This window comes from Melanotaenia boesemani, chromosome 20 (assembly GCF_017639745.1).
Source record: "Melanotaenia boesemani isolate fMelBoe1 chromosome 20, fMelBoe1.pri, whole genome shotgun sequence".
Classification (NCBI taxonomy): Eukaryota; Metazoa; Chordata; class Actinopteri; order Atheriniformes; family Melanotaeniidae; genus Melanotaenia; species Melanotaenia boesemani.
Window position 1 is genome coordinate 10,450,337 of NC_055701.1, and position 23,745 is coordinate 10,474,081.

At 38.8% G+C, this 23,745-nt stretch overlaps 2 protein-coding genes across 2 annotated transcripts; both read right to left on the bottom strand.

Annotated features, from left to right (window-relative positions):
- Positions 1 to 600: 600 nt before the first annotated feature.
- Positions 601 to 7,795, bottom strand: LOC121631701 (cytosolic 5'-nucleotidase 1A-like). Its single transcript, XM_041972716.1, has 6 exons — positions 7,442 to 7,795; positions 6,210 to 6,377; positions 5,923 to 6,052; positions 3,680 to 3,802; positions 3,361 to 3,545; positions 601 to 2,385 (listed from the first exon to the last, which is right to left on the bottom strand). The coding sequence occupies exons 1-6, from the start codon at positions 7,580 to 7,582 to the stop codon at positions 2,017 to 2,019; spliced, it is 1,116 nt and encodes a 371-aa protein (XP_041828650.1). The 5' UTR covers positions 7,583 to 7,795; the 3' UTR covers positions 601 to 2,016.
- A 12,929-nt stretch (positions 7,796 to 20,724) lies between these two features.
- On the bottom strand, positions 20,725 to 23,725 carry LOC121630651 (protein L-Myc-1b-like). The gene is made up of 3 exons (XM_041971052.1): positions 23,476 to 23,725; positions 22,408 to 22,996; positions 20,725 to 21,904 (listed from the first exon to the last, which is right to left on the bottom strand). The coding sequence occupies exons 2-3, from the start codon at positions 22,934 to 22,936 to the stop codon at positions 21,348 to 21,350; spliced, it is 1,086 nt and encodes a 361-aa protein (XP_041826986.1). The 5' UTR covers positions 22,937 to 22,996; positions 23,476 to 23,725; the 3' UTR covers positions 20,725 to 21,347.
- Between the last annotated feature and the right edge of the window lie 20 nt (positions 23,726 to 23,745).

The following is a 23,745-nucleotide window of genomic DNA, read 5'->3' on the forward strand; positions in this document are numbered from 1 at the left end:
ACAGTCTTAACCTAAGGACACACTGTGTCTTTGGGGTCAGTAACCCCAGGATGGGAACTACTGAATTAGATATATGGCCAGTTACTGTATTCTTACTGTTGTATTAGTGTCTTTATCTAAACAGGTTTTATTTAACAACATAAAATCAAGTTTATACGTAAGTACAAATAAAACAGCCTTTTTTTATTTATTTCTTTTTACATCAGCTTAATGAATCCAAATATATTTTGGCAAAGTGCACAACTATGAAATAAAGGTTTTAGTAAATGTAGTAAATATATTACATATATAAGAATTATTGAAAGATCCCAATACATATATATATTTTTTTATTTTATTTTTATATTTTCCATGTATTAGTAATGCAGAGAGAGTACTTCATGAAGATGAAGCCATGAGTCAGTCTTGCCTGGGAATTTTATAAATTAACATAGCCACAATATAGATGTGCTGTAGTTTGATCTTATTTTATCTTAATCTTGGGATAATTGATCATGATAATCTCTTGCAGCAAAGCACATTGTCAAATAAATAGAAGGTACTAAATTGAGGTGTTTATAATCCAGTGTTAAAACCAAAGAAAGATAAATATTTGAATCTGGTTATAAGTCTTCCAGCTAAAACAACCACATAGGTTAGGGTTGGCTAATAAGCTTAAATATAATTAATAAAGCTGTCTCATAATGACACAGCCCCTAAAAGCACAATGAGAAAAATACATTTGACTAAATGTCCTTCAGTATAAGTGTTTGTCAGCTTCTGCATGGTTCTTCTTACTGTATAATAGGAATATTTTCCTTACTATTACTATTTGTCACCCCCTGCTGTCGAAAGGAAGAATAATTTTGGTGTTAAATTGCATTCATTCTTTATATTTTTATTTATAAAATAGATTTACTCTCAATTTCTCTTGTTTTGACTAAAATATCTAATTGTAAATATGAAGATGAAGCCTCCTTTAACTGCAAAAAATGGATTAACATGAACTAAGATTCATTTAAAATTTCATGTTCATTAATTTTTACTTCAGTTGTGACAAAAAAAAAAAAAAAAAAACTGCTTGTTCATCAAATTCATTTGACATCAACACTGTTTTCCTGTAACACAAATTGCTTCACACTCACTCATAAAGCAGCAAGTGCAAAAACATCATTAGCATCTACATGACAAAATTAGACAGGGATGCAACAAAAAGAGAAACGGAGAACATTCAGCACTTTAGGAACAAGCAGCACACATTAAAATTGCACATGGTGGTTATCAGCAAACGCTGAATATATTCAAACTTACAGAATCTTTTAACAAAAAGAAACACGAGCAACATTTTCAAGTCTTCCAGTAGACCTTATTTACAATTGTTAGTTACATCCAGATACATAAATAAATAAATGAGTTGTACAATGTACTCTCACCAACAACATGCATTATGACAAAGAAACAACAAAGACAAGAACTGTGGGAAAAGGCACCAGTTTAGCTCTTTTTAGTTTAATTGCACCAACCCATAGATCTGCATAAAATTGCAATTTACAAAAATATTAGTTTAATGTTTCTTAATGTTATCCCTAAATAAACTATGCCTTTTGTATATATCTGATACTTGCAAATGTAAATTTGATTGATTTTAAATAGTGTTTTTTATTTGTCACATTGTGTTTCAAAAGGTGAACATCTAGATGTCAATAAAACCATATCAATGCAGAAATTACAACAATGCACATATTCATATGATCAGAATAAGAAACCCAAACTTTCTTCTATTAAATGGGTTATAGTAAAATTAAATGGGCTCATAAAGTTACATTTATGCAAATGTGAAGATAAAATTTCTTTTAAAAGTGCTTGTGATGTTTTTGGTGAAACTAATAAGATATTTCATATTGCTTGATTTTTATGTATTCATTATTATTATTATTATTATTATTATTATTATTATTATTATTATTATTATTATTTAACATCATTCTCCAGCTTCAAAAACATCCCACAGCTGGATATTAAAGTTAGACATCCTGGCTACTTAACTACAGGAGAGGATTCTTTGTCCTTCCCTCCTTTCCTTACACTCTGAGCGACCCCATAGGGCACATGACACGCCACTGTCCCCATTTCCGCTGCCCCCTCCACGTGAAACATCTGGTCGTCAAAGAAAATGTGCGGCCTGATCTTCTCCAGCATCGGGCCCTTGGGTGCACCTGCGAGAAAAAGAGCTTCATCGATCTCCAGACCCCACGAGCGCAGAGTTTTTAGGGCCCTGGCTCCAGAACTGGCTGCACTGCGAGCGGTCACCAGGTAGGTCCGGATGGGGCAGTCCATGCGTTGGCCTTTGGCATAAAACTTTTTCTGCAGCTTTCCTAAAACCTCCAGGAAGCCTTTTAGTGGTCCCTGTAGGAGAGTCAAAGCATCATAACTTAATAATAATAATAATAGTTATAATGTGACTCATATGGCAAAAGCTATGTAAGTCTTCAAAAGCTTAAGTTAATAATACAACTGACTTCTTTTAACTTACTGTCATTGTAAACTAAGTACAGCAGTGGAAGAATTGGGGGTATGTAAGCTTGTTACCAGGGGTGGAGCTAGAAAGAGCCACCTCTGAAAGCTTATTAGACACCCTAGGTGCTACCTGAGGTGATCGACAGGCCAACAGAGGACAAGCATTACTACACCAGTTTGAATTAAATTAAATTAAATTAATTAAAGTTTCCTAACCAGCTATCTTATGAAAATACTGACATTTGGCTTCACATTTCTAGAAGGTATTTTGTCCTTCTGAAAGTACAACTACTAACGTTATGTAAGGCTATTCACCTGATGTTAGCATGAAGCAAGGTAGCGGTGCTAATCTAATTGTATGGTAGTACTAAATTAGTTTTAAAATAATGTGAGTAAACCATCATACCTAGTTTTCAGTGAATGTATTCAACTCAGTTGATCCAGATTTTCACATTGGAGATTAAAATAAATTATAAAGAATGCTCAGAGTACTTCAGTATCCACATAGACCCTCATTAAACATTTCCATGGACCTATTTGGACTTGTTGCAAATATTTCCACTTGATGATCTAGATCTAGACACGTTTTATTTCATGTGTGTCTCTCATATGTGACCACAGTTATCACAGCAATGTGTGTGCGTGTGTGTGTGCGTGTTAAAGGGAAGAACACAGTCATTTCCTTTCTTACTATGTGGCTCCCTGGATAAAGTCTTAACCACCCTTTGGCCACTCCATGCATAAAGACCTATCTCCACCCCTGCTTGTTGCTTTGCACCATGTTGTATTTACAGCTATTGTACTTGAAATCTGAATCTAAACAGTAGAGAGATAATGGCACATGTCACTTTGTGTGTACTTTACATGATCCAGAGGCTTGTTCTCATGCGCTTTCTCATGCTCAAAGAACTTGTCGAGTCCATGGGCCTTGTAAATCTGCTCAGACTCATCGGAGAAGAGGACAGCATCGCCATCAAAGGCAACACGAAGCTGAGTCTCAGACACTTCTGTCATCTTCTCTTGGGTGAACATGGTGGCTGCTGCTATACCTGGTTTGCACACAATATTTATTAAACATAGTGAATAACTCCTGACTGTGTTAGGATTATTTTTTAAATATTTATTTTTGGAGAATTTGGTGTATATGAGCATTTCATAACAAAGTGTGTCTATGTGTATTCACCTTCTTCCAGAGCCTCACGAACTTTGACTGGGTCAGCAGACAAGTAAAGGTTGGTGTGGTAGGCCTTTAAGTAGCCTATGGGACTGTTTCCTCCAGTCATGCAAAAGCGCTCAATAAACAACTCTGCAGAGAAGAGCAATAAAAAGATGAGGAAATAGTTAATGCCTACAAGAAAACTGGATTCAGCAGATAATGACACTAAAAGATTACTGTGCAAATGTCATATTTCTTCAACACAGTTACCACATTGATCAGTGCAGCATGCTGCTGGGCTGCACATCATCACACACTCATTATCAGTTGTGTACAGATCTTCTTTCAAAATACGTCAGTGGATGTAGGACATGAGGTGGCAAACCCCTGCAAAAAGTCAGAACTGAATCCTCAGCATTCTCTCTTTGGGGTCCTATTGTGTTGTGTGGACCATGAGAAAGCTCCCACTGTAACCACATTCTTTTCTGGTTCATCCAGAGGGATGATAGTGACCCTTCTGAACTGAGTGGGATTTCGTCAACATGCAAGACTTCATAAATGAGCTTCACAAAACAGCTAAAGAGTAAAGCCCCACACTTGGGGAGATTCTAAGATTACAGTTCTTTTTCTGTCTTCGTTTAATTCAGAGGATACAGTGATGCCTTGAGTGGATTTCATGTACACACTTTCATGTCTAGGTGACCTGGAGAGAACATGGGTCATGAGATCACTCACACTGTGGGAACTGAAATGCACCAGCTATGGAGTCTTGTCATACCTAAATCTGCTTTTAAGCTCATCAACAGATGGACTTCTAAAAGGTTTTTACTATTAGTTTTAAATAGAAAACAACATATGTAGGGTTAAAACTTCACTTTAACATTGAAAATGTACACAATTTTCTTATACTGTGTTTGCATTATTTCAGAATGTTATGTACTCTAAGTTGTTTCTTTATATTTTCACCTAATGGTCAAAGGTCAGACTATTTCTTTTTAATCTCACCCACAGTTACGTCTGACCTAAATCACTGCAGTGACTACACACTTCCAATCTGCAGGTTTGGATTCATTACCCACAGAAAAAGATGAGTGTTCCGGCTTCAGTCTAAAACACCACTGCAGGCTAAACAATTACTTATCTGTGTACTGCAGACTAAATCCGCATTCATGGTGGTTCATGAGAGGAAATTACGAAGCAGGTGCTGTTAATGTCAGTAACTTTACAAGACACCACAGCAAAGATCAGATGTTTATTATTATTATTATTATTATTATTATTATAGTAAATTAAAAACTTACTAAACTTATAGTAGTAGCAGTAGTTTTACAATATTTCAGACCATCTATCTATCTATCTATCTATCTATCTATCTATCTATCTATCTATCTATCTATCTATCTATCTAATCCCATTCAATACTTGTGTATCATGTATCAGTTTTGGGGAATAACCAGCTACAGCATATGAATATGTTTTACACTTCTGTAATATATTTAAGGCATGGCCTTTGGTTTGTTTGCATGTCTTTTCAATGTATTTCATCCACACATCACATAACTGAACAGTATTTGAGTCGATTTAAAACTTTGGGACAGATTGTCATCCCTTGATGTCGGACGATAATGACACCCAAAATAGCAAAAAACAAACAAAACAAAAACCTTAAATAATTTCAAGTTTATATATTGCAAAGTACTCATCTTTATGCCAACATACAAGTTCATGACTTATTTTAGGGAGTATGCTAGAGGACGTTTATCAGCTTTTATGTTCATTCATCTTGTATGCATCCTGAAACATCCAGTTTCTACTGATGAGAGAAATGTTTAGTTAAAAGTGACGGAGAACAAGCTGGAGTCGCATCTTTGTTTGAGGCCCAACATAAACAAGGGTTGCACAAGTCAATAAATTAATGCCTGGAATACAGATTCATGCATTTCATGAAGTGTTGGGGCAGTCTTCTGGGATGAGAGTTACTGTTTGTTATCAACTTTCAGCTGAAAGCATACAACCTCTTTAAAGGACCAGTTTATAGATGGGGTACAGTGTAAGTCAGGGGTGTCCAAACTCGGTCCTTGAGGGCTGCTGTCTTGCAGGTTTTCAATGTTTCAAATTAAATGGATCCAACAGCCTGTAAAGTTCAGCACAATGACTCATTCATTTGAGTCAGGTCTGTTGGAGCAGAGAGACATAAAAAATCTGCACGAGGACTCAAAGACTGGAGCTGGACACCCGTGGTGTAAGTTATCACTGTGTTAGTAACTCACGGTTATGGTTGATGGTATTGATGAGTCTTAGACCAACATATGCGTGGTTGTTGGTAATCAGCACAACATCAAAGAGCTCCTCGCTCTCTGGATAAAGCTCCCTCAGCTGAGTGTTGACAGCTTCCAGAGCCTGGGAACAGGACCAAACAGAGATTGGCATTAAAATAAAGAATGATTCTGAAAAGAAATGAGCATGAGCTTGCTTATTCAATCCACCACCTCCACAGACACAACAAGAAATTATTCTCTCTGCTCATCTCTCTTCACCTTCCTCCATTTTCTCAAACCTTGACAAAGGAGAAAGCTGGTCCTGGGCTGAAAGGTTCGGTTTCATGCGCCACTTGATATTTGATGTACTCCTCCATGCCTTGCTGCTCGAAGATCTGCTGCTCTTTTTCCATGTTGAAGAGGACTCGGGACGACACGGCAATGGTGATGCCATTCTCCGGCTTGGGCTGAAGGAGGACAGGTTGAAGACTTTTCATTTTAAGCTACAAGAGCTTAATTTGATTGTTATCAAATCAGCTTCAGAATTAACTGAAAGTAGGACACACTATATTCTATCACTGAGCAGAAGCAAATAAATATTGCATAAATTTAATCCCCCTGCCTGACCTGCAACAGTGGGTGAACTGAGAGGTGATGTGACAGGATTGAAGTGACAGAGTGATATGAAATACTTTCCCCTTCAAGAGCCTGATAGTGAAGGCACACATACCAGAAGCTGACACCTGTTAACTCTTCAGAGACTAACATGTGGGTTTGCAGATGTAGATTCACCATTTCATCATATTTCTTACAAATTTTGTAAATTGTTTTTTTGTTTTAATTTAGTATTTGCATGTTATCAACAGCCTGAACAAGAATTGTTTTGCAGGTAATTTTAGTTAACTTAAATCCTGAACTATTTGTCTTTAACATTAATCTTTACAACATAGTTTTGTCATTAACAGCTCCACAAGTGTGAGTTCAAACTGAACAATCTCGAGCTTTATAAACACTACTGGGCTACAATGTCATTTGAAACTTTGTAAGAGAGTAAATAAAACCTCATGACAACAAATCAGTAAAAATTTCTGTTGCTGAACCTGTTCTAAAAATTCTCAATTGCAGAAAATGTGTGCTTGAATGACACTTGCATAGACAACTCACCCATCCTACAAGAACCTAAAGTTGTGGCTGTTGTTTTGGTCTCTGCAGTCTCAGGTTTCTGTGTTCACCTGATCTGAAACATGACCTATACACCTTGCTGGGTTTCCAACTAACACAATAAAGCATCATATCCTGTTTCACTCAACAGCATCTCTATATAATTGTATTTGTAGCCCTCACCAGCAGTGCTGGATTAACCCTTTTGCTGTTTTCAGATGTACATTTTGATAAAACTAAAGATAAAACAAAGTGAACAAATTTGTGTGATTTAATCATTCACTTTTCGTAGGTGCAACAGGGTTCTTGTCAATAATTCTAGCATGGAAACTACAGCTGTAAATAAATGAGAACGCCATAAGATACTCACTGGTTGAGGTTTCCTGGTGGGAGTAGAAGGCTTCAAAACTGTCCTAGCATCTTCCCAGGGGGGTCGGCTGCTGCTGCAGCTGCCATTCTTGGCCAAGTCCTGTCCGCTGACAGTCAGAGTGTGACTGCTGTTTAGGCTCATCTTCGACAGCTCACGGTTTTCTGCCAGGATCACACTGAGCCCCAGTGTGTCCCTCGAAGGCTCACTTTTCTATGTCTTTAAGGGAAGACTTCCCAAGCAAATCCTCACTCTTCAGTCCTGCTGCATCCAAGTGATGAGAACAACCTGACTGCAGCTGCAGGGGCACTTGGTTAAGTGCAGTAAATATTCAGAGCAGGATATTTTGGAGTACAAGGATGCTCCAGCATCATGCAGATACAATACCTCGGTCAGGTCCTCTGTGCTAGTGCCGTTCTCTTCTTCTGCAGACAAGCTCCTGACTTGGAATAATTTAGCATCCACCCACTTTTAACTCTTTCTGACTCCCTGAAGCCATAGCAGAGCATGTGATATAATCTATATGACAACTGGCTGCCACACACTATTGGGCAGAGCAAATCAGTCAGTCCTGTGTCGTGACTCTAGAGACGTCTTCATGCTTCAGTTCTCCTAACAGAGAAACAAAACCTGATTTTTTTATTTTTATTTTATATATATATATATATATATCATATATTGTTTTTAATTTTGGAAAAGCCATAAATTTATTATTTTAGATTTTACCTCAAAGGTACACTGTGTGCTCTTCACTTCCTCACATAAACTACTGTTTCGTAACCTTGCTAAGCATTGTGGGAACTGTAGTCCATCCTGACTCATTCGCTACCCCTCACTGCATTTACAGATAATGCTTCCTTCCATCTCATCTAAACCCCAGCAGGTTGTTGTACGGATTGAATTGCGAAGCAGCACTCCCAGTTGCCAGGCAACAGTCAGTGAGTCAAAGGGACAGGGACTCTCCCACATCCACAATAAATCCGATTGGCTGTGTGGACACCATCCTCTGACATCAGAAACAGGCGGGTGATGCAGAAAACGGAGATGAAAGTGCATGCGGTGCTGTGAGGAGCATAAATGCTGCATTAATAGAATTAACTTTGCTTTTATCTCAACAAACAATGTACCAGCAACAGATGATTTCTGGTAGAAGATACCGAACAGGCATCCATGCCAGGGACAAATGGATCAGAGGCACAACTGCATTCATCATGGACAACATCTTTATTTTATAACTGGCAAATAAAGGGCAGCAGATCATAAATGTTCACTTTTATTATAAAACCACATCTGTTTGCTCCTTTAGGGAATATCATAGACTAAATCCAATGTATATAAGATCAATTACACTTACTGGTCCAATAATTAACAGCACAGATTAAACTAGTTTGATAGAATTGTGATTTATTATTGTGCCAGGATTAAATTAGATGGACCTTCTCTTGGTTTTCCAAACACCAAGAACTTTCCTCTATTGACCGAGGATAGCTGCAGGTTATGGTTTGTTGGTGTTTGTGTGTAAACCAACAAATTCTTGGCAAATACTTTATCTCAGCTCTGATTGGCATTAGTTATTGCTGGTATCATACTTAGAGGAATTATGTCAGGTGAAAAGTAAACTTTTAAAACAAAAAAGATGTAAAGAAAACAAAATGTGTGACAATAACACTGTTAGTTGAACTGGTGGACAAAATACTGAAATAAGGTACGGAACTAAAAACAGCAATACTTGAGTAAAAATGATTATTTTACAACTAAAGAAAATTTTCTAAGAGTGAGTGGTTTATTAATTTTATTTCCTTATTTATTCACTTTTCATTTGATCTTTTTATTTACTCAGTTTTTATTACCTAGTTTGGGGTTTAACAGATATTCTGAGCATTTAGATTTAATTGAATGTTTTATTCAACGCTTTCATTGAATTCTGTCCTAAAAGTTTTATATTTATATATAATTCAAAATCCTTCAGTTAAAAATAAATAAATAAATAATATTAGCATAAAGAAAGATCAATTATTTAATATAATGTGGAAACAGATTATAATAACTTCTTAATTTATCTCAAATTAAATTAATAAAATAAATGAAAAATATTTATTTGTATGTAGAGGAAATTATAATATCCCAGAAAGATGTTTTTAACAGTTAAAATACTTAATCATTACCCTAAGCCTTGTTCTAAAGGGAACAATATGTACAATAGAATAATAAAAATTGTACAACAATAATATCCAACAGATATTTTTATAATAAAAAAATGTGTCCAAGTAAGTGTTATGATTACTTGTAGAGAATATTTAAGTAGAACAGGAGTTGAACCATAAAGCAGGTCATTCAAAATGTGAATGAAAAAAGCAAAACAATATTTATTAAAACACAAACATGATAGGAAACAACACAGGAAAGAATAAGAACTTACAGGAAAATTAAAAGATACCGATGGTCAAGTTCTTCGTGAATTTAATGAGATGATGCAGTCATTTAATAGTAATTCCTGAAAAAAGTTTCTTTTTCTTCTGGTGCTTTCAGCACGTGAAGGAATGATTTCATCATTCATAAAACTATTTCTGAAAGTTCTCCTGGCCACAGGAACTGCAGCTTATATTCCTTAAACAACTGTTATAATTTTGTTTTGCTCCAGAGTAACCCAGCTCAAATAATACGACCACATCGGGAACCTTAATGTGATGGAACTACTACAATTGGTCCAGTCAGTGCAAGACTACTGTATATTTCACTTTTACTTTCATTTTCCCTTTTTCAGTTGTCACTTTTACCACCCACTGGCTAGTTGATATATTACTTTAGAGTTCTTATCCGAAATACCAAAGCCACCAGTGAAAAGATCCTTGAAGGTTCTTCCCTAGTCCCTAAGAGAGTGCCTAATACCTTTAGGTGCTCAAACATGTAATTTATCTAATATTTTTCTCCCCAGAAGTAGTGCAGAAGTCTACCAATCCGAAAGAAGATGGTTCAGTCCCAAGCTTTTTCAGTCAACATGGGACACCAACCTCTGAATTGCCCCACTTGTGCAGATATGACTGAGAAATGCACTCAACTCACTATCTACAAAGATAAGTGCAGGATGAATGTGTATGAATGGGTAAATGTAATTTGTAGTGGAAATTGTTCAAAGTGGCCATTAAGATTTCAAAGGTCTTGCATGAATGCAATACATTTACCATTTTAAAAAGCATTGCAGTGTTTGCATTTAATGCATACAGCCACTAGAGTGTAGTAGAGGCTTAGTAAGCCTTCCTACCCTTCTGTGTTCTTTAGTTTCATTCATGACTTGAGGTACAAAGAGGATGTGAAACTTTGCAAGTGTTAAAGAGGAAGTCTTTCTGAAAACTTTAGTATTTTGTATGTGTAATCGTTTGAGCTTTAAAATATATCACTTGTGTTTACTATAATGAGTGCCTGACAATACAATAAAATATCACTATTATCTAAAGACTGCCGCTTTAGGAGAATAAACTTATTGAATTAAGATTCAGTAATGAAAAGTTATTCTAGGGTGAAGATGATTAGATCTTGAAAGTTCCTCTGGTATACCAAAAAGGTGAATGTTTACTAAAATTATTTACTTTTTATTATTATAGAGAGCAAAGTTAAAGCTTCATATTCCATGATGTTGCACATTACAGAAGCAAAGCCCTGAGCATACACTGCGCCTTCCTTTGTTGGCTATTCAGTCTGAAGCTCTGAGGGGGTTAACAGGACATGGAGACAGTTGAGCCGCACCCACTGCGTTGATTTGAATAATACCGGTATTTGGCGCGAGGCTTTAAGGAGGCAGTCTTTCTTTCTAACCCCCCCTCTTTCTCTCTCTCATCGTGCACCCTGGAGTGGCGGGAAATGCTGGAGGGGAGAAAGACAGAAAATAAAAGACAGATGACGAAAGAGGCTATGTAGGCACACCTAAGCTTACCTGCAGATGCCCTGGAAACATGTCAGATATAAAACACCCTGGAGGGACATTAAGAAAGAAAGGAGTAGGAAAAAGGAACATGCCATCCTCTAGTGTTTTGGCGCGAGACTGCTCGAGAGATAAAGCTCTCAGCGGTAGACTGTGGGTGGAGACAAAAGAAGGCATGAGTGGAGCAGGCCAGAACAAAGAGGGTAACAGCCTGGACTACCCCCTACCCTGTATCAAGCCCCACCCCCATCACACAGCCTGAAGGCTTGAGGCTAGCCAGATGATTATTATAACCTTAATCAGTCCTTCAAAGCAGCCACTCAGGCATGTTTACTACCACCGGGTTCTTTGTTCTTACCAGGATTCTGCTTGGTTTTGGCTTGACTCACACACACATTTTCATTTGATTATCACATATTTGGTAAAAGGCCCTTCTTCTTTCTTGCTGACGACTGCTGTCTACCACCAGGGTAAAATATAAGGTCATTTGCGGACTTGGCATCACAGACAACATTTACAGCATCCACCCCAGTCACATGATTGGATTTGTTGTTATTAGCTTTCAGAGTCACCCCAGCTTCTTAAATCCATGGCATTAGTGAGTGGTAACCACCTGACTTAGCACTACTGCTTTGTCTGTCAAAATTCACCAGTCACAGAGCAAAAGAGCAGCAGTTCCTCTCACTTCCTGCCTCCATTTGGTTCAACACAAAAACAGGAAGCCTGTGTTGCTTGTGTGTTTCCTAGCTCTTATTACACTGCCTCTTTCTTGTGTTTCATACACACAAGCCTTTAGAGGGGTGGAGGAAGGCAGAGGCAGTAATTATTACATAAGCTCCACAGTAGCGGCCTCTTAGGACCTGATGACAACAGCAGTCTCATTCAAGGAGGACTTGTAACCATGAAAGGCTAAACAGAGTCATCTACACACTATGCATTCACCATCTGATAACAGACATTCAGATAAGACACATGCTGAGTGGGTATGCATGTGTGTGGATCTGCATTTAAATGTATATTGATGCAAATACATTCTAACACCCCAGTAATTGGTCAATAAATTGGCTAGTTTTAGTGTGTGTGGTTGTGGGGGGTGATTAAGGAAGGCCTGACCAAGTGAGAGACAAAAGAATAGTATATGTGTGTTGGTGGAGGAGACACTATGTGGTCTGTCGGGGGTTAAAGGGCCTAGGGGGAAGGGTAAAGTCCCTCTCTGAGTAGCTTGAGGATGAGGGGGTATGGGTAGGAGGGAGGGAGACTGCTGGTGACGGCACTGAAAGGGGCTAAATTCAAAAGATGCAGAAAGAGTCCCAAATTCAACTGAAGCAACCTTACACCACAGGGCCAAACAATGGAACATCTGCTGGTGACAAAAGCTAGCCGTTAGCAGCGAGAGCAGCAGCGGCTGTGTTTTGAAGTGCTTCTCTGTGGATACAGTCCTCAGCAGTGGCAACAGGTTTGAACATATTTCTGGCAGCAGAAATACCTCACATTTCCTCATTTCCTGCCATTGCCTGCCTTTACTTTTAAAGTTCTGTTGGCGAGATAAACTGTTACATCACTCTGTTTGAGTATCCATATCATGCATGAGCATATTTTGAGGATATACTTTGTTTTCAGGCTGGTTTAAAACTAAACTCCATGCTACAAGCAGCAATTTGGCCCGGTCTACTAAATATTCTCCTTCCAAACTTATCACACCTCAATGAGCTGTGCACATGGCCGTTACCAAAAATATGAAAGTGTGAACAAAAAGGGTTAGGGTAAGCTGGTTGCTTAGTTGTTGGTTATATTAGAAAAGAATAACAGCAATAGTCAAACCCACAGTTGGAAGTCTTAAAGAAATAACACAAATCTGTCATGATTGATAAAAGAAAGATCTGAAGTTAGTAAATAAGAGCAGGAGAAGGACATAAAGAGCCAATCGGGAAGCAATTGTCTCCTTTTATGCCTAGTTAAACTAAAAGATTAATAAGTTGTCACTCATATCATTCTCAAATGGGTCCATTTAATGGTTCTGAAATGCAGGAGTCATGCAGATGCCACACATGAAACTTAAACTCTTGTGCTTCTTAAAGTGAAAATGATTCAGAGTAGTTGGAGCTTTTGACAAGTGGTATGAGGTATTTACAGACTGGCGTTTTAATAGTAGCTCGTCTGACCACTGGCATGCATGCACAGCCTTCAGTTTGAGTTGTTTGGATCCTTGTGACTTTTAAATTCGATCATAAGGTCGTGTTAACGTAAAGATATAAGTATTCCCACAAATCGTTTTGATTGTTATGATTTTCTGGATTTGGCATCACCTCTTTCTGCTAATAGTAATCTGTTGCACATAGATCCTGCATGTGGACACCAACCAGAACTGTATTCAAAACAAAAACCAGCTGTGTTATTTTTCCAGCTGCATGCAAATACTTACACACTGTTATGCTAAGAAACATTATTATCAAACTAGAATTTGGTTCATGTCCAGCAGCAGAATGAAAGTAAAATACTCCCCACTAACTTTGGAGGGTAATACTTTGCTCTTCAGATGATAACAGAGGTGTTTAAGCTAGTTGCTAACTGTGTCCATCACTTGGTGGAGTTTTTAGCTGAAAAAAGGAGCTGTGACATTTGGATGCTCTATTCATAACAATTAACCCCAGAATCTGACAGAAATTCAGCAACTTCATGTTAGTGAAAAATACAGTGGCTTTGGTTTTATCTGCTGTGGACATTCATCAGAAAGAAGATGACAGCAAACAGCTGGAAATGGAAACTTCAAAGGTCTTAACAAAATGACTCATACTGTGTCAGTGAGCAGGTCTCATGCTCAGTTCTGTTTTAAAACCAAAATTAGATCTAAAGTTTGTTATTTGGAAAAAAAAACATAAGGAACTAGAAATCTCAGGCAATCTCACCTTCTCTCCACCATTATGCTTATATTTTGTGTGCATATTGAAAGATTAGAGTTGATAAGCAGTTTCCATGGTGAGTGTGATGATGCAATTGTTGTTGGTGAGTCCCATTCCCCTCATCTCTAGTCCTGATTATCTATTAACCAGCATCCTGGTTACATCATCAGGGTTTCAGCCGCTTCATTTGAGTTCTGAGACACCTTAGAAACAGACAACTCATATGTTCTAACAGAAAATAATTGCAACTTAATTGGAGTTTCGAGCTAATTACCTTTATAACATCAGCTGTGCAGTCATATGTTTCCTCGTTCACCGCTGGACAGTCTACCCACCCTGAGCCTGGTTTTGTTATAATCATTTCAGAGCTGAATGTGAGCCACTGCACATCCAGTGAGATAGTTTGAAGACCTTTTGATGGGTTCATGACAGTCAGAGCTTTGGTGTGTATGGGCCCAGATGGCACAAGCGTTTACATTAACAGGAATAGGATTAGTTCCAGCTTAGATTATTACCTTCTTGAGTTTATCTCTGAAAGCACTACCTCTAAAGTAAGTGAGATAGACGGTTGTTGAGAGGGGGGTAAAAATATGCTTGTTGAACAGCAAAAACACAAAAAGCCAAATTAAAGCTTGGTAAATCTTGGCTTTGATGCATATAAAGTTGTTATGGTGGGTGCATTTATTCTGTTTCCTGGCTGGGCTGGCAGAAGTTAAAAAAAAAAAATACACTGGTTTGACACCAGTCAGTTGGGGCCAGATGTATCCAGAGAGAGGAACATATAAAGCTTGCTCAGACTGAATCATCATTGTTATGTAACACTGTCCTTAGGAAGGGGAGGGGGAGCAGCTCATAGGGAGAGAGAGACAGCAGAAGACTGACCTAGATCAGTAATGTTGGAGATGTGTACCTGAGGGGAGGGCAAGGGCCAACAGAGTTATGGGGGCTGACAAGGAAGAGGGGGCTGTACAGAAGCAAGATGATCATTGCCTTGCATCCTAACATATCCCTTTGGTTTCTCAGTGGGTTCACGGCTTCATCGGAACACAGTGACCAGCTGGTTTAGAGTTCCAGTGACACAACCAGACTGGAATGTGGGTCAGTAGGCAGCGAGTTGGACAACTGCAGCCAGGGAAAGTTTTCTATGCGCGTGTGTGTGTGTGTGTGTGTGTGTGTGTGTGTGTCTGTGTGTGTGCCTCCACAACCAGATGAGTACATCTGCGTCTTTTCCCGCTTGTGTTTTCCACATCTTCCTTGACCGTCAACCACTTGACAATAGAATAAGGGGAAGGGTGTGTGTTGAAAGTTGAGAAAGAAACCCATGACACTGAGTCCACTTCTCTCCTCAGAAAGCAACAAATTATCCCTGAGTATTTAACCTCCACATATAATGTCCGTTCAAGCTAAATGCAGGTGTTAATGTGAGATCATTCAAGTCCACAACAGCTTATTCTCTCAAAAAGATCATAAGGTTATCTTTTAGACTGTTTCTCCTCCACCTGTTTTAAATGCTAGATACCCTCCAACATGTGGGTCAGAGATGAGCAGCCAGTTGAACTGAGCTCTTAAGATCACAAACCAGTGCAGAGTTTACGGTCTGTTTCTTCTCCTATGTAAACACACAATGCATACATGTTACACAAACCAGACCAGTCAGAACACACCCTGTCAAAGCGGGTGGAATTATTGCTCAATACGTCTGAGTTTTGGGGGGATTTTTTTCTATCAAATTGCAGAGGTAAGAGATTACACAGCAACAGCTGGGTGTTGTGAACAGTTGCGAAAGTTTATCATCTCACTTTCCAAGAACATTTGTGCACTTGATGCTCAGTTTAAAGGCTGCCTTAACAGTCTAGATTTTACGTGGTTTATCTTTAAGGTGGTGTATCTGCGAGAAATGCTGGAGCAGCGAGTAGGACTGGTAGTGTTGCTTGTCAGAGAAACAAGCTAAAGATAAGACATGTGCATCTGCTTCAGTTGATTTTTTTTTCCAACTGATTTAACAGGTTGAGTAATTTGGTTACACCTACACAAATACAACGAATGTCTTCATTTCTGGCCACTGTTAAGTGTGATTAGTGTGATTTTTTAATCTATAATTTCTTAAGAAGTCAGTTGTTTTAAACTTTCATATTTTCTGTCTTAACTAATTATACAGCTTTGATTTGCTTTGTTAAACTCAGATATCCCACCTTACATCTTTAGATGTTTTCCAGTAAACATTAACAAAAAGCCAGATGTTAGGTCTTATTCTAACAGGCACTGCATATTCCCTGGTGTCATAGTGAAGATGTGAATTGACTCAAAAAGAGAAAGCTAGACCAGTGAAACTGGGCTGATCTATAAATCAATCAACAGCCCCACCCTGATTGTGCACATTACACACTTCTGTCTGACCACCAGTAAAGCGGTAACATTCAGTTTTTAAAAATGATCATTGGTGTCCTTTATAAGTGGTTCACTGTGAGCAGAGATGTAACAGAAAATCTGGTCTGGCAAGTTAACCGTTGCAGCACGAAACATACCATCTGACAAACAGGTCCTCTTACCTCATTGTTTCCTCCAGGAAAAAGTCTTGTTTGAAGCAAAAGAGCGGCAAATGCATTGTTAGTATAAGCACACATGCAGCAGGTGTCATTTTACTGCTTCACCAGTTTATCTTTAAACTAGTCACTGGATGAACTTTGAACCACTCAAGGTTAAAATAAGCTTGTTTATTTCATTTATCCAAAAAAAAAAAAAAAACATGTAAGGATGGATCTTTGCCCCAACAGCAGTAGTGTTTTTATTTTACACATGTATCACACACTGGAATAAATACTTTGCATGTTGCTGTTGCACGTCAAGAATTAGGTCAAATTAAAAAGCTCTTCCCTTGGAGAGGATCTGCTAACTTTAACTGTATTGCTGTTTATCTCCTACTCTGTTGCTTTGTTATTTCAAGTGAATTTAGTGGTTATAAGATAACAGGAAACATGTCAGGCAGGTTAGCTCTATCTGGTCCATTTTCTTTCACTTCCTGGTGAAATATGAAGTGCAAGCAGCACAACAGTAGTTGATGACAATCTCAGGAGTCACTGTGACTGGTTTTCATCAGGTTGGTATTACCTGATATTCTGTTTCTCTTCAGTTTACCAAGTAAAGATGAGAATGATACAGACTGCTTAAGAAACCACAGAAAAGACAGTTTTTGTAGAGATCTTCTATTGTCTAATGTCTTTTAACTTGTGCAACTGAACCTCCTGAGACCAGATGTTGATTGGATTAAGGAAATAAAGCATATTCCTTTGGGTAAGAAAACAATGCCCTGGGGCAGAGTGAACACAAACACATGAAACACCAGTCAGTCCAAACAGGAACAAAGGCAAGCAAGGTGGAAGACGGTTGGAGATCAGGGTGTGCCAGCCTTGTTTGTCTTGCTGGACTACCTGCTTAAAACACGTGTCTGTTTGGAGTTTATTAAAGAAATGGCTGGAACTAAAACCTGAGTCATCCAGACTTGCAGAAACCTGTAACTAGTGATGTTATCTAGAGAGCAGCCAAATCACACAGAACCTCAAATATAAGAAGTCAGTTTATATTTGACATTTAAGGTAGGTTTATATAAAATGAATGCCACAACAACAGGAAAAAAGAAAGATGCTTAAATTTGCAGTGGGAAACATTTTGATCTGTTGATAAAAAGCGATATGATACTAATGGTGTTATTTGTGTCAAATCACATGAAAATAAGCATTGTGCTTATGTTGAATAAGCCATTCATTTCCTCCTAAAAAGAGTCCGACTTGCTTCAAAGTCATCTTTCAACATTAGCCCAGAGTGGACAAATAAAACTCTAAAGAAGATTTTTTTTACATTTGCATCACCCGAGGGCTCGTACTGTTTATACAATGCCAATGTGAAGAACTAGCAGCAACACAAAACCCAGCGCTGAGTCACATCATGATATCAGTATCTAAACAAGGGATGGACAAAGTCAGTCCTCAAGGGCTGTGTCCTGCAGGTTTTGGATGTTTCCTGCTACCTGAATCAAACTAGTCAACTTGCTCCAGAAGAACCTGGAAACAAGCTGCTAAGTAAAGCCTTTTATTTAAATCAGGTGTTTTGGAGCAGGGTCTAAAACCTGCAGGACTGGTGGAGGAATGGAGTTGACCATCCCTGATCTAAACCAATGATATATCACTTGAACACATCATAAAGATGGCTTCGCTTTGTTTTCCAGGACATATAGTTTGTGCCTGTACAGAGCTGGTCTCTCTTGAGTCATTATTATCAGTTGTTCTATGGTTTATAAACTCAGCAAGGCAAATGTAAGACTTAATGTGCTTGTTTTGGAGAAATTATAAAAATATGACACAAAAAAATACTAAATAGATGTTTACTCATGTGCCAGACATGCCCAACGTCAGTTGCCAACTTGGTGTATTGGCTGCTTTGGCTTAGCATATACTTGTTTTTAATTACATGTATGCATGTTTATCAGTGCTGCCTTGTGTAATTTAGCATTTGTTTGAAGCATTGTTTGTACACATCCTCTGAAATTGATGCTACACATTCACAAGCTGCAACATGCAAGTATCTGGTAGGGGCAGTGTAGGGGCCCATATGACCAGATGGAAGGTTACAGGGTCGACAACAGTAAAAATGATGGAAAGTTTCAAAGACAAGACATGACAAGTTTGGTTTAGGAGCCTTACATACCATCTACAATACAGCTTTCTGCCATGATCACAAAATTAACCAAATTCTAACCCCCTCTATTGTTGCATCATTCTGTTTACACACTACACATTAGACAACTCTACCCAGTCCAATTTCTCTAATGTATCTCATGGTGGGTAATGTAGTGCACAAGCATCTGAACAATTATGCTCACAACAGAGTTGAAAGGCAAGTGTGTTTTTAACTTTAGAGTACACTCTTGGATCAGGTTCAGTTGGTTGCAATCTGCAACTTATCCACTAGATGCCACAAAAACCTTTACACTATTTTCTTTTATTTTAACTTTATATCAAATATCAAGCAAATTACATTACAAAAGGAAACTTATTTTTGCCACAGTTTAGTTGTAATAACTACATGTGTGTTTAGATAAAGGAGGGAGAAGGATTTGAAAATAAGAAGATATGCCACTTTTTTTTTTAATGATTAACATCACTGCTGTATTTTTTATTGTTGCTATTCCCTAAAACACTGTTTGTCCCCTACTGATGGTAATAATGCACTTTTAAGTTATATTACTTTTATCAGTAATTTCATGACATCATTTGATTTCATTGGGTACTTTAGGTATAGTATAGTAATAGACTATAAGTATGGTCATGGCAGTGATTTTTGTATCTAACTTACTGCTGTAAATTTACCCTTTTTTCTTTTTAATATGTATTTGTTTCCAATATAATTGTGGTCTGTAGGGCCATTTGGTTATTGCTGATGGAGAGCAAGAGTAAGGAAGTCAGGTCAGTGGCTCCCCTTTCTCAACTATTCACAACAACATCATCAAAAGAATGTTTACTCCCTAATAAAAAGGCTTCCTTCCCGGAGGCTGGGAAGTCCGGGTCTGGAACTATATTGTCCTGTGTTGTTGGGGTCACATTTGTATATCTATAGATTTGTTTCTGTGTCCTGTCCTTTTATGTATCCTATTTTATGTTTGGAAAAAAAAAATTGTTTTGCAGTAACTAAACCATGACTGACTTTTAAAATGCCCTTTCTGGGACACTAGTTCCATGGAAAGAGTGTAAGCCCAATGCAGTATCATTCAATTACACAGACAATAAAGCATCCATGTACACAACAATGGTAAAGGCATGTCCAACTACATATTTCAGACAAAAGCTAAAGGAGCATTTTGCAGAAACCTAAATGAAATGGTCCATACCTATACTAAATCCAAGTAGCACTCCACACAATGGGGACAGCTCTAAAGATACCAATTGTATTTATATGAGTGTGACCTAATTCGGAGCACATCAGGTGCCCAGCATGCAGCAGCCACTGCAGAGGGGAGGATCTACAACGGTATCACACACACATTCTCCTCAAGGACAAGTCTGAAGGACAGGCTCCAGGAAACCAGTACAAAAGATGTATATTGACAGAAATGATACCAAAGTTACATATCGAGCTTGGTAGGCTCATTTTAAAGTGTTAACCTCATTTAAAGATGATTTAAGTGTGATCACAGCTCTTGTTTATGCAGGGGGAGCACCACCTCAGCATGAGGTAGTTACCTCAGGCTGAATGAGTGTATCATTTCTACTTCAACATTTAAATGAAGCTTGCACTTTAGGTTGAGTTATGTTTCTATGGAAATCATTAGAGGCTGAATTGAGCAAACTCAAACTGTTTGATTTGCAAGGTTCAAATGTTCTAGAAAACTAATTTTATGCATGTGCATATAATAAATTGAGCCTTAGCAGCGTATTGCTTTATGTGAATAAAAACCACAGGATCTCAGGTTTGCAAAACTGGTATAAAAATTTAATGATGCTGTTGAGATTAGCATGCTTTAAAAACACAAACAAGAAATCCAGAAAGTATTGAAATCACAAAGTGGCGTGTGAGTATAAAGTACAGTAGTGCTACTTTTGTCCTTTTTTTTGTCATTTTTCCCCCATTTAAAAAAAAAAAAAAACAACAAAAAAAATTTGTGGCACAGTTGAGCAAAGTCTCAGTTCTCACAACTCTGTTCCGTCTCCTTCACCAGGAGCAATAAGCTATTATTTACATAAAAAATGTATACATCGAGTCCTTAAACAAATCTGGAAAACTTCACTAGTGGACCAGTGAAGGTTTTATGCATAATTTCACATTAGAGCACACCAGGAAATATATTTGTTTTAGCTCTAAAAATAAAAAAAAAATGTGCAAAGGAAAAATTAAACAGCACAATAATACAACTGCACCTTCCCACAGTAGGTTCACAGGGGAACACAGCTGATTCACAGAAAAGCCCAGCCATTCACAACTATTTACATTGAGGCATATACTATTATAGTATACTATGATAGTTTTTCAAAGTGACGGATAATTTGACTTAAGTTCTTGACTGTTAGTTAGGCAGTTTTTTTACATGCACACTTGAGTTTCAAGAACGCTTGAGTTCGGTTAATCTGCGGAGAAGCTGCTGTTGTCTGGATTTGAGGCGCTTCTTCTCCTGCAGCTGCTGTTTTTCTCTGGTGTGCAGCTCCACAAGGTACTCTGTTGCCTGGGTCAAGATGACCACCTTTGGAGTCTTAGCAGATTCCAGGCCTGGGATCTCATCCCGTAAGGCGAGAAAACGAGATCGCAGGTCATTCCTCCTCTTCCTCTCCAGGAAGTTGTGGTTCCGCCTGCGGTCTGTGTCTTCTGTGTCTGAGTTCAGGGGAGAATCCGAAAAGGATTGAGAATTTAGCTGCTGGTGGGATGCTGTGCAGGTGCGCTTGCTCTGAGGCTCTTCCTCAGAGTCATCGTCTTCATCTTCCTCAGGTTCTTGGTCGCTGTCTGGGGATGGAGCTGCATAGTTGTGCTGCTGCCTGTGGACAGACATGTGGAAGCGTTTGGGGCAGGGATCAGCCCGGACTGAGATGGTTACTGGTTTTCGGACCAGTCGCATCCGGTTCTGCTTACTCTCCACAGTGACTACATCAATTTCCTCTTCATCATCTGTTATCACACAAGAAAACAATGACTCATGAATACACACTGAAATTTTGCATGAAGACATGAAAAGTAATCCTCCACAGAAACTGCATCCCTATAACCTAGATAATAGAAAATAAATAACTAAACCAACTACAAGGAAGTGCATTCCTCCAAACTAACTGAGCATGTCACAGCTGCAATAAATCATCAGGACTGTGTCACCACGCCCCTCCTACCGCACCCCGATTGTATTGCAGCAGTAGATAAAGAAATGAAGGGGGTTTGAGCAAAAGCGATAGGGGCGCGGTTTTCAAAAGACGGCATGTGCATTCAGAACAAGCATGTGGTGCATTGTCAAAGCAAAAGGAAAATAAAAAAAAAATCTGCCTTGAGGTGGCTGACTGTGTTGCACTGGATAACCCCTCTGGAACACAGCAGCTTTTTAAAATAACTCATTGTTAGTGGGCAATATAATCCTGAGGCACAGCCGGGTGGGGCAGTTTAGAGAATAACTGCTTTCTTACCAGATGAATCAGAGCGAGACTCCGAGCCAGACGACGCAGGCTTTCTGCAGCTGCTTGTTGGGAAGGTGAGGACGGCGGCAGGGTCGACGCAGTCTGTTGCCGCGGAGACGAGTCCACCCGGCGATGCGCACTGCGCTTTGCTCGGCCGAACTGAGATCTGAGCCGCCGGGGACCCTTTCCCGCTGACCGTCTCCAGCTGCTTGCTGGCAGAGAAACTACTCCACATGCAGTCCTGGATTATGTGCGCGCTGAGGTTTCCGAATAATTCGCCCCTGTCGGGGATGACCTGCCCCTCACAGTCCTCGTCTTGACCCAGCACTTTGGTCAGCCAGCTGAGCTTGTCTCCTGGCGATAGGTGCGGAGCGGCACCGCTCAGAGTCCGGGTGGGAGACATGGGAGGGGTGGGCAGCAGCTCGAACTTTTTCCATATGTCCTCGCTTGGTGCAGTTGATTTGTAAAAATCCTCCTCGGTGTCGAAATCGTCGAAAAAATAGTGCTGGTAACAATCGAACTCCATGTTTAGGCTCATAAAATCCACAGGTTTATTCCCAGAAATGATAAATGACTCCAGAGGGCTCCAAATAAGGTCCTACACAAGCACAGAGGACATATCAATGATTAGCAATAATTCTTTATAAAACTTTTTTCCATCAGATGACCCATCCCACATCAGATAAATATCTAATGGGACACCATACTCCAGAAATAGCCCCACATCTTGAAATGGGACCACATTAATAATTGATTGCATCTTGCGGATGCTCTTTGCAGAGATGGACACATGCTGTTAATGCATGTACGGTTATTATATAATCTGATTATATATAGCTTACAGAGGTCCATGTGTGAATATGAACCATAAAAAGCTCTATGTGGGCAGGAGAAAATTAACTGCGTAAAAGTAGACGATTTCCTGAAAGTATCGCTTTGTTCCACTGTGCAGAAAATCGGTTTAGGAGAAAAGTGGTCTGCAACACAGTCGCAGAATGGGTTAAACCTTATTAATTAGAACTGGTTCGTTTTCCTCAGAATAAACTTTTGAAGACCGGTTAAATTTTAACCACTCACCGGCTTTCTGACGATTCCCAATGCGAAATTCAGGATAATAGAAATCCCACTGGCACCTCCAGAGGCAACAACAGTCTACTGTTTACGGTGAGGAGACGAATAAAAACTGTCCCTGTTACTGGATATAAGCGAACAGGCGCAGTCTGTACTTTTGTTTTGGTTTAATGGAAGGAAAAAAAAGATAAATAAATAAAAAGCTACCGGGGCGCAGACGCCAGTACCGCCCCACAACGAGGAGCCACACAGTGCGTTTTTCGCGCCAGTGAGATA

Excerpts from the sequence above, each read along its gene's own strand:
- LOC121631701 (XM_041972716.1), bottom strand. The coding sequence starts at position 7,582 with ATGAGCCTAAACAGCAGTCACACTCTGACTGTCAGCGGACAGGACTTG. Across the intron at positions 6,378-7,441 it reads CCACCAGGAAACCTCAACCA|CCCAAGCCGGAGAATGGCAT; the intron begins GTGAGTATCTTA and ends GTCCTCCTTCAG. Across the intron at positions 3,803-5,922 it reads CAATACCATCAACCATAACC|AGTTGTTTATTGAGCGCTTT; the intron begins GTGAGTTACTAA and ends TCTTCTCTGCAG.
- LOC121630651 (XM_041971052.1), bottom strand. The coding sequence starts at position 22,936 with ATGAGCCTAAACATGGAGTTCGATTGTTACCAGCACTATTTTTTCGAC. Across the intron at positions 21,905-22,407 it reads GTCTCGCTCTGATTCATCTG|ATGATGAAGAGGAAATTGAT; the intron begins GTAAGAAAGCAG and ends GTGTGATAACAG.